At 40.4% G+C, this 15,708-nt stretch overlaps 1 protein-coding gene across 2 annotated transcripts in view; it reads right to left on the minus strand.

Moving 5' to 3' along the window:
• Positions 1-11,204: 11,204 nt before the first annotated feature.
• Positions 11,205-15,708, minus strand: part of LOC149463234 (uncharacterized) — a 300,678-nt gene continuing 296,174 nt past the window's right edge. For both annotated transcript variants that reach the window (XM_089675400.1, XM_089675399.1), the window contains one exon: positions 11,205-11,324. In XM_089675400.1, coding sequence (XP_089531526.1) covers positions 11,299-11,324 — 26 coding nt within the window. In that variant the 3' untranslated portion in view covers positions 11,205-11,298. The remainder of the gene's footprint in view (positions 11,325-15,708) is intronic.

Raw genomic sequence — 15,708 nt, forward strand, 5'->3', positions numbered from 1 at the left:
TGCTTGGAGATGGAAAAGCAAAGGGTTTTATTTGTCAGTAATGTAATAATTAGACCCAGGAATACAATCTGGTTGATCTCCACAAGAATATAAAGTGTGTTTCTTTTCTAAAGAATTCTTTATGCTGTTATGCCGTAAGAGTTCAGAGCACCCTGCCCTCACCATACTGTGCAGTGACTGCATAGTGAGATCTGTGCTTGTGTTTTCTGCATTTAATTAGACACTCATGAATTAGAAGAGCTTGGCAATTCAACCCAGGTCATTTTAACACCAGTTACCCTATATAGAAATGTTTTAAACTGTTTTCCATTTCTGTTTTCTCTTCTAAATGCCGTGAAGCTTTAATTTTCCACATTCATTTCTGCTGATGGTAACATAGCTATACATATGGACTGTATTTATTGGGGTGGATAGGGCAATGGAGAAATCTGACACTTCTATAAATGGTACATTCGCTAATACTGTATATCTATAGTTTCAAACAGCCTGATAACAATACAAAAATCGCTAAGTAAAAAACGGAAGAACTTCCTGCGCTAAGACTGGGACCCTATTTACCAAGCTGATAACACAAACCTCCTTACCAAAATGAGTAAATGAACATAAACATACAGGTGTAGCGCTATCCCTAAACTAATTAAATATATGCCATACCACTAACTAATCAAAATATGACAGTGTTCTATAAATACCACTAAAGTGCAAAGTCTCTGTGCAATATGTGCAAAAAAATATAGTATAATATATAAATTGTGCAATCCGTGTACTGCCAACTATAAATAAAGTGCAATAGTGCCAATCATTAGCAAAAATCACTGCACACTTCTGTAAAAATATCGTCCATAAAGAAAAAAATGTCCAAATCCGACAAAAAACACACAAATCTTCATGCATGTGCTCACACTTGTCCACTCAATGTGAATCCAAAATAGCTGAAGTGGCCCCTCACCTCCTTGCCAAGACCCCACAGGGTCAGCTTTTTTTTAGCTGAAGTGGCCCCTCACCTCCTTGCCAAGACCCCACAGGGTCAGCTTCTAGCTGAAGTGGCCCCTCACCTCCTTGCCAAGACCCCACAGGGTCAGTTAGCTGACCCTGTGGGGTCTTGGCAAGGAGGTGAGGGGCCACTTCAGCTATTTTGGATTCACATTGAGTGGACACGTGTGAGCACATGCATGAAGATTTGTGTGTTTTTTGTCGGATTTGGACATTTTTTTCTTTATGGACGATATTTTTACAGAAGTGTGCAGTGATTTTTGCTAATGATTGGCACTATTGCACTTTATTTATAGTTGGCAGTACACGGATTGCACAATTTATATATTATACTATATTTTTTTGCACATAATGCACAGAGACTTTGCACTTTAGTGGTATTCATAGAACACTGTCATATTTTGATTAGTTAGGGGTATGGCATATATTTAATTAGTTTAGGGATAGGGCTACACCTGTATGTTTAAATACAAAAATCGCTGTTGTGCAGTAGCCCAGAGCAAAAGTCATTCTTGGGAGCCTACAACTGGAAACTGATTTGGGTGGTCAGACACCTTCATTCCTTACATGTATCTTTAGTTCATTTGCCATGTTTATCATTCAGAACCCAAAAAAAAGGAATGCAGAACAGGGAAACTCTTAGTAGTTTTCCCAGTTTTAGATGATAGTGCTGTCCTTTTTTTATGGACATTATGTTTTGTCCTGTTCTTGGCACACAGATGGGAAAACAACACGCTCAAAGCTTAACCAATTATCTAAGTGAAGTTGATAAAACCCTTCACCCAGCAGGCAGCTGGCCTTAGATCTATCTCAGCAGAAAGGACAATAAAACTACTGGGGCTCTACACAAAATAGAGTTTCTAAAAATGTCACATTTTAACAATGAACAAGGAAACTACTGAAACAAGTTCAGGTAATACTTGAAAACTCACAAGATTGGAAAACTCACAAAAATGTTTCACTTGAAAGTGCTTCTAAAAGGCAGAAGGTTTTTTACATTAATGCATTCTATCTATCAAGGTTTAAAGCCTTCTGCAAACAGCTAAATATATATCTGAGCCAAATATCGACCCAGCAATGTGCACGAGAGCCTCTCTCAGCTCTCTCACTTCTCATTGGCTCAGAGACAGCAGTAGGAGCAATTGGATCCTGCTGTTGTCAGTCACAGCCAGTGAGGAGGGAACGGGGCCGAGCTGCGCTCTTTCTGTTTTATGGACACACAGAGCAGGTTTGGAAGCGAACAAGCACCAGCATCCCCAATGGGGGCTGGAGCCAGGAGCGCCAGCGGGATACCCGATAAGAAAATGATCAGGGCTGCTCTGTGCAACACCATTGCACAGAACAGGTAAGTATAACATGTTTACTATTTTTTGTGCTTGAATTGGATTATATATAGTAGCAGTGTCCACTTCTAACTATTGATTTTGCCCTGTTTTGCATTTGTGGATGGCATGAAAAAATGACCTTCAAAACACGTAAATTGGAAAATACAAATGTACCCAACCCCTAATGCTAGCCACAGGTACAGCAGTTTTCAAGGATTTTCAACCACTTTTAGGGATGATGATAACCAACCACTAACAATTCCACTTGAGACTATGAAGTCAATAGTAGCTTGGACAACTTTGAACAGCTTTCTAAAAAGCCTTCCAGTTTCAGTTTTTTAAAAAATACTTTTAAACTGTAAATTCATTAAATCATTATTGTAATAATTTTTAATTAAATAATAGTGATAATAGAATTCAAGTATGAGAGTCTCATATTAGGAAATTATTTACATTTATTTTTCTGTTTTTTTGTCAATATTTTTAAATTATTATTATTATACAGGATTTATATGGCACCAACAGCTTGCTCAGCGCTTTACAATATAACGGGAGACAATACAGCAACAATACAGTTCAATACAAGAGGGATAGGAGGACCCTGCTCCTTGGAGCTTACAATCTAGGAGGGAGGGGCTAGTGGTACAAAAGGTAGTAACTGTGGGGGATGGACTGGTAAATAGCAATCAAATAGCAAATTTGCCCTTATGTCTGGCCCAGGTGACTAATGGTTCTAAGCTAGGGAAAAAGAATAATATCCCCAGTCAAAAAAAAGAAAATTGTTAACATTCATTAGTATACATGGTGAGAATATCGGACGAAAGATCATCCGTTTGTTTTTTTGCATGCTGGTCTCATACCGAAAGTGAAGAGCTTACTAAAGTTTTGAAAGTTCTTGTACAACAGAATAAAACTTTGGAAGTGATGTAAGGTGTATGAATTGTATTTTTGGTCGAAAACTGTATTTATTAAACAAAAATCGTACAATCTGGTATCAGAATTTTCATGCTTCTCCCTTCAAATAATTTCGGAAAAAAGCTGTGTACTAATGATCAGATTATCGTACCATCGCTTTGAAAGTAGTATTTTTTTGTATGATTTTCTGATCGTATGTACTAGGCTTATGTTCAGTTTCAATGGAATCAACCAAAAAAATAACCTTATTACAGCAGAAGCCACTAGAAGACTTTGTATACAATACAGTTAGTAAAGTAAAGTTTTGAATCATTGACCTCCAGTTGGAGGTCATTGCCTCCTAACACTCAGCAGACCCTTGTGATCATAAGCTGTTGTAAAAGGCTCCTGGGTTCTTCCATTTGGGAATACCATGATGTCCAGATGAATCTCACTGCATGTTGTCCAAGTAATTGGTATTTTATCACCCAGAGTCTCTATCAAGACTGGTAAATGTACGGTCATTCATCAAATGACAGACATAAAGATAGGTTGCTACTGTATTGTTATATATTTATGATATATTTTATTAACACTGCACTGCAGGAATTTATAAAACACAATTTAATCTAGGCATGTCTTTATTAAAAAATGCATTCTAATATATATCAAGCCACAATTCCTGAATCTTGATATCAACCTATCTTAAGGTTCAGTACAATGACTCTTAAGACAAGCAGAGGGTCAACGCTCTCATTCTACACCCCATGAAATGATAACATCTGGAGTGATTATAGAGATGACCTCATCAAAGTGCTGCTACTGCTTCATTATCCAGACATGGTTTGGGGTGAGTCTTAGACTTGGCTGTATTATTGACCTACAGTGTAGAACACAGAGAGATCCAGGCAGGGTTATCAGTATCACTTGAACTGAAATACAAATCCTTTGGCAGGTAAATAATTCACATATACAATACAGTATGCCTTTAAATGTGTGTTTAGCGGTTTGCTGAATTCATCTTCATGTTACATAATATATAGGCAGTGTTGTTTGCCATTATAGCATATACTTTTCTTGTGGAAGCATGTGCAACTTGTCATTTTGTGATTATACATTTGTACATGTAACACTCTACACTAATACTGGTTTCAGGATGTTAATTAAACACAAGATGGCAGTGTTCTGAGGTTCAGTTATGCAGACTTTATTGAAGAAAAGCCTGCTTGAACTTGTATGCTGGTAGCAGGATGTCTGCGCTCAGACAAGGAGTGAACAGACTACATTTTCCAGAAAACTTGGCAAAAGGGGCATATACAGTTGTGTTCAAAATAATAGCATTGTGTTGAAAAAAGTGAATAAAGCTCAAAATCCTTCTAATAGCTTTTATTTCCATACACACAAATGCATTGGGAACACTACACATTCTATTCCAAATCAAAACATGAAGAAAAATATATCAAATTTGTGTCGTTCATCTAAAAAAATTGAAGAAAAGTGAATATTCGACTGTTCAAAAAAATAGCAGTGTTTGTATTCTTCTTTACAAAATCAAACATTCACTATATAAACTGAAAAATGTTTGAAGATTTTGCTTTCCTTTGAATCACTTAATTAATATTTAGTTGTATAAGCACTGTTTTTGAGAACTGCTGTACATCTGTGTTGCATGGAGTCAACCAACTTCTGGCATCTGTGAACAGGTATTCCAGCCCAGGATGATTGGACTACATTCCACAGTTCTTCTCTATTTCTTGGTTTGGCCTCAGAAACTGCATTTTTGATGTCACCCCACAAGTTTTCTATTGGATTAAGATCCGGAGATTGGGCTGGCCACTCCATAACATCAATCTTGTGGGTCTGGAACCAAGATGTTGCACGTTTACTGGTGTGTTTGGGGTGGTTGTCTTGTTGGAACACCCATTTCAAGGGCATTTCCTCTTCAGCATAAGGCAGCATGACCTCTTCAAGTATTCTGATGTATTCAAACTGATCCATGATCCCTGGTATGCGATAAATAGGCCCAACACCGTAGTATGAGAAACATCCCCATGCTTCACTGTCTTCACAGTGTACTGTGACTTGAATTCAGTGTTTGGGGGTCGTCTGACAAACTGTCTCCGGCCAATAGACCCAGAAAGAACAATCTTACTTTCATCAGTCCACAAAATGTTGTGCCATTTCTCTTTAGGCCAGTAAATGTGCTCTTTGGCAAATTGTAACCTCTTTTTTTCAACAGTGGGACTTTGCGGGGGCTTCTTGCAGATAGCTTGGCTTCACATAGGCGTCTTCTAATTGTAACAGTACTCACAGGTAACTTTAGACCTTCTTTGATCTTCCTGGAGCTGATTGTTGGCTGAGTCCTTGCCATTTTGGCTATTCTTCTATCCATTCGAATGGTAGTTTTTGCTTTCTTCCACGTCTTTCAGGTTTTGGTTGCCATTTTAAAGCATTTGCGATCATTTTAGCTGAGCAGCCTATCATTTTCTGCACTTCTCTTTCTTTCTTTACTTTTCTTTCCCCTCTCCAATCAAATTTTTAATCAAGGTACGCTGTTCTTCTGAATAATGTCTGGAACGAGCCATTTTTCTAAGAATGTCAGAGAGAAATGCACTGTAACCAGCATGTACAACATTTGCTGCCTTCCTTCCTTAAATAAGGGCAATAATTGCCACCTGTTTTTCAAAGAATGAATGACCTCGCTAATAGAACTCCACACTGCTATTATTTTGAACATTCCCCTTTCAATTAGTAATTCAATTACACAGAATCAGCAGCATGCATGTCATGACTGTTGTGTCTGTTGGATTTCTATTACTCTACTACACCTGCTAGTACATTATTTGCCATGTAGAAATATCATTTCTACCAAAAACAGTGATTGATCAGGTTAGTGATGTCTGACTGCTATTATTTTGAACACCACTGTATATTGAGAAGCCCAGGAACTTTACAGGAAGTAGACAGTGAGAGGCGGATGATGGGTGTGTGTGTGGAGAAGGTCATGTGGGACTCCGGAGATCCGAGCTGAATCAGGCCGTTGAGTGAAGGAAGAAAGGAAGGATTTCAGACCGCTGGTATCACTGATGAGCAGGACAGTCAATCCTGCGTGCAGGTGGATCATAGTGCTGCCATTGGCATCAATCCTTAACAGAGGGACCAAAAGGACATGGGGCCCCCCAACTGAGAGACTACCTCTTACGCTGCAAAGGCTACAGACCTGGTGAGAGGATTCCATACCCAGATCATCACAAGTTGCAAGTGGCTGTGTTAAATTTCAGTTGTTCGATCCAGTACACCTTACACCATAGCTTATTACACTGAGACCCAGACTGTCTAGCCCACTCTGTATTATGGCCTACTACTTAGTTTCCCACTAACCTCTTAAAGATGCAGGACTCCAGCTACAGCACATGCCCCTGCAGACAGGGTTACTTTAGTATCTCATTTCAAGTCTCTTCTAACTCTAAAGGAACCTGCTTCACCAGACTAGTTCAACATCTTTAGGGGTTCAGCCTCTGCTGAAGTTTGCTTCTGCCCCTTTTCTACAATCTTAGCTACTTCTTGCCTTCATCCTCTGTGTTAAAGAGGCCTTACCGCGTTTCTTTGACTATACCATCATCAAGAATTCTTGCACTTACAAAAGGAAGGATTTGAACCTTAATGTGCACAAACTAGGGCCCATCAAGTGTGCAGAAGATTGGACACCTTTATTTATAGAGATACAAAAAGGGGACACTATTGCTCTTAACAAAAGTATTCATCTCCAGAGTTAAACCCAGTTACCAGTAACTGAGAACCCAAAAATGAGTTAGCCTGACATCTTGATAGTGCACGCCATCTCACTTGAGGAGAGATATATCAGAAGATAAAAGTGATGTTTAAATTCTGATCCTACAGGACATTTGGGGTTGCTTAAAGTGATAGTGTGTTATATTACTTTGCTGGACCTTTTTAAAGTGTTTAACCTTTCTTTTATGCACATCTACTGTCATTCTTGTTGTGCTTGCACTCTTTATATTCTGACCCAATATAACCAGAATATTTGCTCACTTTAAACTGTGTGTTTACTTTGGGGTTCAAAGCCAGGGAGTCCTCCTGGTCAAAATGTCACGGTGGTGTCAGCAGGGGTTGCACTTGCAAAGCAGGCTCAGGACAGACAGGGAACCGAAAAAATACTCAGCGGCCCTCAAGATGATAGCGATACATACTTCTGGTTTTTTAAATAACTAAAGAATAGATGTTAACTATGGATTGTACAGGCAATTAAATTAATAAGTTCATCCTTTCAACATCATACAGAAGATCTATTAATCATTTATAATTTTATGTTGAAATTCAGTCAATTGAAAATTAGAATATATTACAAATGTATTATTAAGCAAAGGAAGCTGCCGGGAGATATATGATACAACAACACACTGGGGATATTCTTGTTTTCGTTAACCTGAATCTATGCTCAAACGGTGAAGATTTGATGTCTTTACAATTACAGAAAAGTACCACTCTGTAAAACTATTTTGCCTTTAATTATTTAAGAGAATTACCAGAGCACCCCCCACCATGTTACTGTGCTTAGGCAGATCTGTTTCTGCAGTGTGAGATCATCTAAGGCAGACCCAGTCCACTCCAGCCTCTGATATCTGCTCTTCTCATACAAACTGGAATGACTTTCTCTCTTGTGCCATTGCTGTCCTGAGTAACAAAGCGACCTATGTCACTTTGTGCTTACTCGACCTAATTAGGAGACCGGTTCTGACATGTGGAAGCAACTCCCTGCTATTACACCAAAATGGCTGTTGCCATGCTAAGACACAGTACAGAATGAGGCATGACATATTATTCCTAGTAAAAACGTTCACCTGCGGTGACTAAGCTGCGATTTGTGTGCAATTTCATCCCAATTTCTGAAGACTTTATTGCTACTTGTGAAGATTTTCAATGATTTCTTGCAATTTTCAGTGTGATTTTCATTATATTCTGTGTATGTGAAATCGCAACAAAACTGCAGAAAAAGAAATGCAAGAACTACTTTAGAAATCGTGCTACAGCAAATCTCACATGTTGAGACACTGACATTTACATTCATTAGATGCGATTTCAATTCGCAAATCGCACCTGAAATCGCACCTGTATGACTGGGCACTAATCCTTATTCCCGTGCTTTAAAAACAATGGAGTATTGTTCATGATACTTTTTTATTTGCACTAACATCCACATTTTTGGGGTGTACCCCCTTCTATAAGGTCCAAGCTGTACTACTTGAATAATGCTCGGACCTTGAACAGGGGGGTACACCCCAAAAGCTTCTCCTGAATGTTTGGATGTTAGTGCAAATACATAAAGTATACTGGACAGTACTCTATTGTTTTGTCAGGGCCGCTGATAATGGGCAGCCCCGTTCCCTCTGTATTGGGCCCAGGCCAGCATGGGGGCCTGGGTAGCAGGGGAATTAGATGTGGGTAGGGAAGGTGATCGGTGTGTGGGGGGGTGGCAATTACAGGACCCAATCGCCTGTGTGTCTTGGCAGCACAGAGCCGGTTTCTCCCCCTCTCTCAAGCTTTTGGCTGCTGCAGGAAGATACACACAGGGAAATTGGTCCCTGTAATTGTCCCCTGGCCACACCAAACACCCTCTCTTTCAAGGATTTGATTCCCCCTGCTGTCCAGGCCCTCCTGTTTCCACCCCCTTCCCCAACAGTGCTGGCAGCTTCCCTCCTGTCCTCTCTCACTGGCTGATGCAGGTACATAGGGTGGGGAAACTTTTCAGGATGGAGAGAGAGGGAAGAGGCTGGTAAATTATCATATTTTCCAGCCCCTTCCTTTTGGACACAATGAGTGATTGGTACCAGGGGCGGACTGACAATTCATGGGGCCCCCCGGGAAATAGGGGATCATGGGGCCCGTGTCCTTGCCCAAACTCAAAAAAGCCTATGAAAAAGGTACCAGGGGCATCTCATGGGGCCCCCTACTGACCCCGGGCCCTCGGGCAGTGCCCGAGTTTCCAAATGGTCAGTCCACCCCTGATTGGTACCAATCTCTCACTGTGTTCATTCATAACTGAAGCCTAGTACATTGTTTTCTGTGCTTCCATTTGTGAATGAACAGGAGCATCTGTACACAGCGCTTTCTGTTAATTCATTGTCCAGTGCAGCTGAGGCTGCAGAGAAAGGGATTCTAGATTGTATACCCTCAGTCCCTTTCTCTGTATCAAAAGCCAGACATCAGGGGGTTTATTTACTAAAGCTGGAGAGTCCAAAATCAGACTCCCTTCTGCATAGAAACCAATCAGCTTCTAACCTCAGCTTGTTCAATGAAGCTTTGGCAATGAAACCTGGAAGCTGATTGGTTTCTATGCAGAAGGGAGTCTGATTCTGGACTCTCCAGCTTTAGTAAATAAACCCCCAGGAGTCTGTTTAGACCACTGATATTTCACCCCCCCCCCTTCTCCACCACAAATGTTTTGAAAAGAAAAAATGAATAAAAAATAATTTAAAAGTTGTAAAAGAAATGTTTAAAAATGTAAAATATAATGTCAAAAATCAACGGCTCATGCCCACAGATTCTCTGCACCATATAGCATGAATGAGTGGTTTGTTGTGTGGCTGGAGCTGCCTGTTAATCCGCCCATATAATGGTAGAATTCTGAAAGAATTCTCTTTCGAAAATCATAATTAAGAATTTTCGTTCAAATTTCGTACCATTAGTGGGCTGCAGCAATAGCTGATTTTCATGCAGCCATTGAATGTGAGTGATCGGGCATGTTGGAAATTTTTTTAAAAATTAACTAACTTCTAATTAATGTTGGGAGAATCGCACAAGAAATATAATTGAAAAAGAAGTGTGCAATGAGCTGTGACCTGGAAAGAAAAGAATATTCCTCGCCACGAACTACATGAAGTGAAATTGAAGACTTGGTTGGTTGAATTTCGAAAACAATGTTTGCACCATGGGATTGCAAAATGCACAAAATTTCTGATTTTCAAAAGAAAATTCTTTCAGAATTCGACCCATGTATGGCTGGCTTTAATTATGAGGACACAGCACCTGTATGAACACAGCTGCAGGTGTGCAGGGGTGGGTGAGTGTTCACCAATGCACACTGTGTTCAGGGCCATGCACCTGCATCCACACACCTGTCAAATTAGGACCCGCAGGTGCACCCACCTAAAAAAAAACAAAAACACATATTCACACTATACAGACCACAGCACCTAGGTGGATGAGCACCAAGATCTCATTTATGCACACAGAGCTTTATTTATTAATTCCATACACCTTTATCTTTCAGATTAAGCAGGAATTTTTTAAGTTATTTTGTGTTTGTATATGTGTTAAAATCCAGCGTGCAAGTCCAGCGTGAAATAATTAGTCCCCTTTCACAGTCATATGGATTGATTATACTGCAAGATTGTCTTCAATTCTCCATAAATTCTCACCACATAATAAAGTTGATCAAATACTCCACTTTATACGTGAATCTGTAAACGTGTGAACCCCTTCTGCTCTTCTTTTAGGGTAATTCTCTCTCCTCATGGAAAAATATATACAAAAACCGCATATAGTGCATTATCTCCCTAAATGTATTTATTTATTTAAGATACTTGTATAGCGCTGTCAATTTACGCAGTGATTTACATATATATATTGTACATATCACATCAGTCCCTAACCCTCAAGGGCTGTACAATCTAAGGTCCCTAACTCACATTCATACATACACATACTAGGGCCAATTTAGACAGGATCTAATTCACCTACCAGCATGTCTTTGGAGTGTAGGAGGAAACCGGAGTACCCGGAGGAAACCCACGCAGGCACAAGGAGAACATGCAAACTCCAGGCAGGTAGTGCCGTGGCTGGGATTCGAACCAACGACCCTAGTACTGCCACAATTTAAATTAAGTATTAAACTCACATAAATAGTACAAATATTGTGCCAAAGTATCCACCACATGACAACACTCTAACATCTGTCATCCTTACTCTTACCCTCCAATCCAAATTGTCCTGCTTCTACATAAATTGATCTCGCATCCCTCTTCTTTTTTTTCTTTACTTCTTAAAACGACTCTCCCAAAAAAAACTAAATATTCATATAGTGCAGTACTCCTGAAAGCAATAAAACATTGATAATGTTATTGCACTCACACTCTTTCCACTTTTGTGATCACCAAAAAACAAGTGCTTATCTACCATTGGTGTCCCACCACCTTATAAATCATGCACCTTACCAAATCCTCCTATAATCTGGGGTATAGCAATCTCATAAACCATTGCATGCGTTCCTATATTTGCCTCTATCTCCAGTCTCCACTCAGATGTTATCCATTCGCAACCAAACATAAGCAGACCATAGTGTAGCAGAATAATATTCAAACTATTTATTATTAAAAAAAAGTGCTTACAATTTGTAAAAGAAAGACAACATACAACACCTGGACCGGGACCTGTTCCAAGATGGCCGCCGCTAGACTTCCGGTATGCGTCTGATGTCACTTTCTGATGAGTTTCGTCATTACAACTTTGTCAAAGGATGTTTGTGTCCACTAATTTTTGCTATATTTAGCAAAAGTTTTTTTTATCTTTTATTTTTTTTTGGGGGGGCTGTCAGGTAGGCTGTACGGGGTCCCATGATCACTAACGGCAGCCTAGGTTTCTGTTGCAAGTGCACTAATAGAGTTTGAATTTTTTTGCCCATGGCTTCTGCAGGCTAGGTGTACTTTAGATACAACCTTGAAGCTATCCATCTTTGTCTATTAGCGTGAGACTTTGTGAGGCTATAAAATCATTCACAGAGCAGCAGCAATGAGTTATTGCTGCTGTTTGATAGCAGAGAACTGTTCCACTGGTAAATAGAAAGGAAGCCGCAATGTTCTACTGGAGATTCCCACCCATGAAAGTACAATGACAATGTAAACAGTAGAAAAAGAGCTTTGCTGGGGTGAGTGATAACATGGTAAGGGGTTTGAACAGGAGTTTGATAAAATTATGAGCAAGACAGAAACCCCATTTTAAAAAAAAAATACTTGGTTTATCAGCATTTTTTAACAATGCATTATTCACGGTTGTTTTTTTCCCATCAACAATGGCAAGTTAGCCTTTTCACTGAACTTAGAAAATGATATTTTGGTCCTGAAAGAGAGCACCCTGCATTGTTTTAATTATGAAAGAGGCTATCAGCAGAGGAACAGTGTGTAATAAGCACACAGGAGACATTGTCACAGCTTGAACTCTCCCACATCTTCCTGCAGAATGACACGGGTGTAAAGTTATGTAGGCTGATCTGTGTTAAATGTCTTCTGGCAAACCCTAGCATTATTATAATAACTGCCAAAACCTCACGAATGCATTATGCATGACAATGAACAAAACAAAACCCTTTTTCACAAATAGTGAAAACTACTTAGTGAAAGTGATACCTTTTATTGGTGGACTTAATACAGTATTAAATCCAAAAGTGGACATTTACTGTGTTGCAGCTTACTGTTCTTAGATGTGATGGCTGCTTTATTTTTCTATTTTAGGCGTTCTTTCCTTTTTTTTTTCATCTGGTGATCTTACCAGTAAGTCTGTTGTTTTGCACCAGCTCAAGCTGTCCTGCAGATGTATTAGTTAGAGGGTTGAGACAAACCATTTAACACTGACAGAGGTGCTTAAATAATTGACTACCTTTATTTATTTATTTATTTATTTATTTATGTAAAACCTTTATCCAAGAAAAGGAAAACAACTGTTTGCTGTAACTGATTATAAAGTGAGAGCTGGAGTTTGGCTTCAGTTTGTCAGTGTGTTTAAATCTGCTAGTGCATCTAGCACCCCCTACCCTCAGATTAAGAATGCTGCTGTCTGAAAGGTGTTTCTGATGCTCCTTCATCCAGAGGTCCCTTTCCGTTTTTTTCATCAGTTCAGTCACGTTTTTTCCAAGAAAAAATGGATCAGTTCACATCAATGTTTCATCAGTTTACATCAGATCACATCAGTTTTTCATCAGTGTACATCAGTTTTCATCAGTTCACATCAATTCACATCAGTTTTTCATCAGTTTTCATCAGATCACATCAGTTTACATCAGTTTACATCAGTTTTCATTAGTTTACATCAGTTTACATCTATTTTTTTATCCGTTTTTCATCAGTTTACATCCGTTTTTTTAATCCATTTTTCATCAGTTTACATCCATTTTTTTCAATCCATTTTTCATCAGTTTACTTATGTTTTTCATCCATTTTCATTTTGTTTTTTATCCATTTATATCTATTTATATCAGTTTTTGCCTGTTTACATCCGTTTTTGTCCACTTACATCCGTTTTTCGTCCTTTCCGTATTTTTTAATGGAAGAAAAATAGGGTTTTCTTCCATTCAAAGAAACGGATGTTAAGGGATGCGGACATTAATGGATGTAAACAGATGATCATCTGTTTACATCCACTAGTCCATAGAAATACATGGGTGCCCGTTTTTCATTAGTAAATGGACATACGGAACACCGGTGTGAAAGGGGCCTAATACTTTCACACACTCTAATGTGTGTTACTGTTACTGGACAGATCCCTAAGTGACAACAGAGGGAAGAAAGACTAAAAAAGAAAACTAATGCAGCCACCACATCTAATCATGGGTAAGTTGCAATATATAACATTTTTGGTTTTGGGTTTAATACCTCTTTACACTATTAAAGAAGCAAGCTTTCAGGATCTCTTACATTACTTTGTAAGAATGTTTATAATGTAGAATGTGTACTGTTATAATTGTATAAAGCATGAGGAACAAAATCTCGCATCTATACCAACAAAAGGTATCACTGAACTACAAGCTTTCTGCATTGATTGATGGGTAATATAGTGCAAGGCTCTACTGAAATGTAGAAGTGGATGAGATCATTTTAAAATACTATCCTGTTAAATTCAGCCTTTACTTTAATTTAAAATTGGATTGAGCCATGTGTCCTTAAATAGCGGGATGTGGTTGGTTGGTATACAGTACTAATACTGTTTGGATTATTCACTGTGAGTTTAGGCCAGAAAACCTATCTTACTGTATACAGTATCTGGCCTTACAATTTTTCAATTGGGACGCATGATAGAACCTGTGGTTGAGAGTAAGAGGTCCGATCACTTATATATTTGTCCAAATTCTCTTGTTCAGTACTTTGACGTCTAACTCATATAGGAGACAAACAACATGTTACACAATGACCTCATACACATTCAGATGCAATCAATGCTCTGATAAATTTCCATACCACCCAAATGATATCTGTGTGGAGAACTACCTTGTGACAGAAGCGTAGCCAGGACAGAACGCACACGGAGGATGATAAACACACAAAGCTTTATTGAACTATGGAAGGCACTTAATCAGGGTAGGAAGGTAGTATCCGGGTACCCAAAAAATGGGGGGAAGAGGGGGGAGGAGCCTAACAGTTATAATCCGGCCCACGCTAGGGCGATTCGGGTAGCGATGGCCCTAGCACTCAGGGGGGGCAGTCCAGGTAACTATGATACTCCAGACACGTAATAGGCAGTCCGAGCAAGTATTAATTCCGGCACACAATAGGGGCAGTTCAGGCAGCAATAATCTGGGCACATAATAGGGGCAGTTCAGGCAAGGGCAATCTGGGCACACAATAGGGGCAGTTCAGGGCACTCCGCAACATGTGGCTTGTAGGGACACTCACGGCAGGTGGCTTCCAGGGACACTCACGGCAGGCAGCTTGCAAACACTCAGCAGCAGGGGGCTTCCAGGGACACTCATGATAGGCGGCTTGCAGACACTCAGAAGCCGGCAGCTCCCCAGGGACACAGCAATCAGCAGACAGGGGGCAGCTTCCCAGGGACACAGCGATCAGCAGACAGGGGGCAGCTTCCCAGGGACACAGCGATCAGCAGACAGGGACCCTCATGGTGCTCAGCTTTCTAGGGACACAGCAGTCAGCAGGCAGGGGCAGCTCCCCAGGGACACAGCAATCAGCAGACAGGGGCAACGAGGCAACGAGGCACGCCCCCCTGACTCAGGCCGCGCTCTTGCCCTTTGTCCACGTTGGGCGCAGATCGCGGGAAGCCTCGTGCACGCGCTGCGCCTGCCGGGGGGGGCGCGCTGAGACATCCCGGCGACCTGCGCCGGAGGTCTCCTAGCGGGGGGGCCACGACTCTCAGGCGACATTGCTGGGAGAGGTGTGACCCGCACCACAGGGGCCTCTTCCTCCCATCCTGCACAGCCTTTGAAGTATGAGGTGATAGGATGTGAGGAATCTGCAAGGGGGGAGGGAGGGGTGAAGGGACAGGCAGAGGGACAGCAGGCACAGGGGGGTGGGGGCACAGGGCACACCGTGACATACCTCCTCTTCTGCAAGGTCTGATTAACAATTATGTGATTTTAACACATCACAATAGCGGGATATACTAAAACTGGAGCACTCAGAATCTGGTGCAGCTGTGCATGGTAGCCAATCAGCTTCTAACTTCAGCTTGTTAACCATTTCAATACCGGGCA

The sequence above is a fragment of the Staurois parvus genome, unplaced genomic scaffold (genome assembly GCF_062004578.1).
Source record: "Staurois parvus isolate SC_StPar_1 unplaced genomic scaffold, SC_StPar_1.0 ptg000155l, whole genome shotgun sequence".
Classification (NCBI taxonomy): domain Eukaryota; kingdom Metazoa; phylum Chordata; class Amphibia; order Anura; family Ranidae; genus Staurois; species Staurois parvus.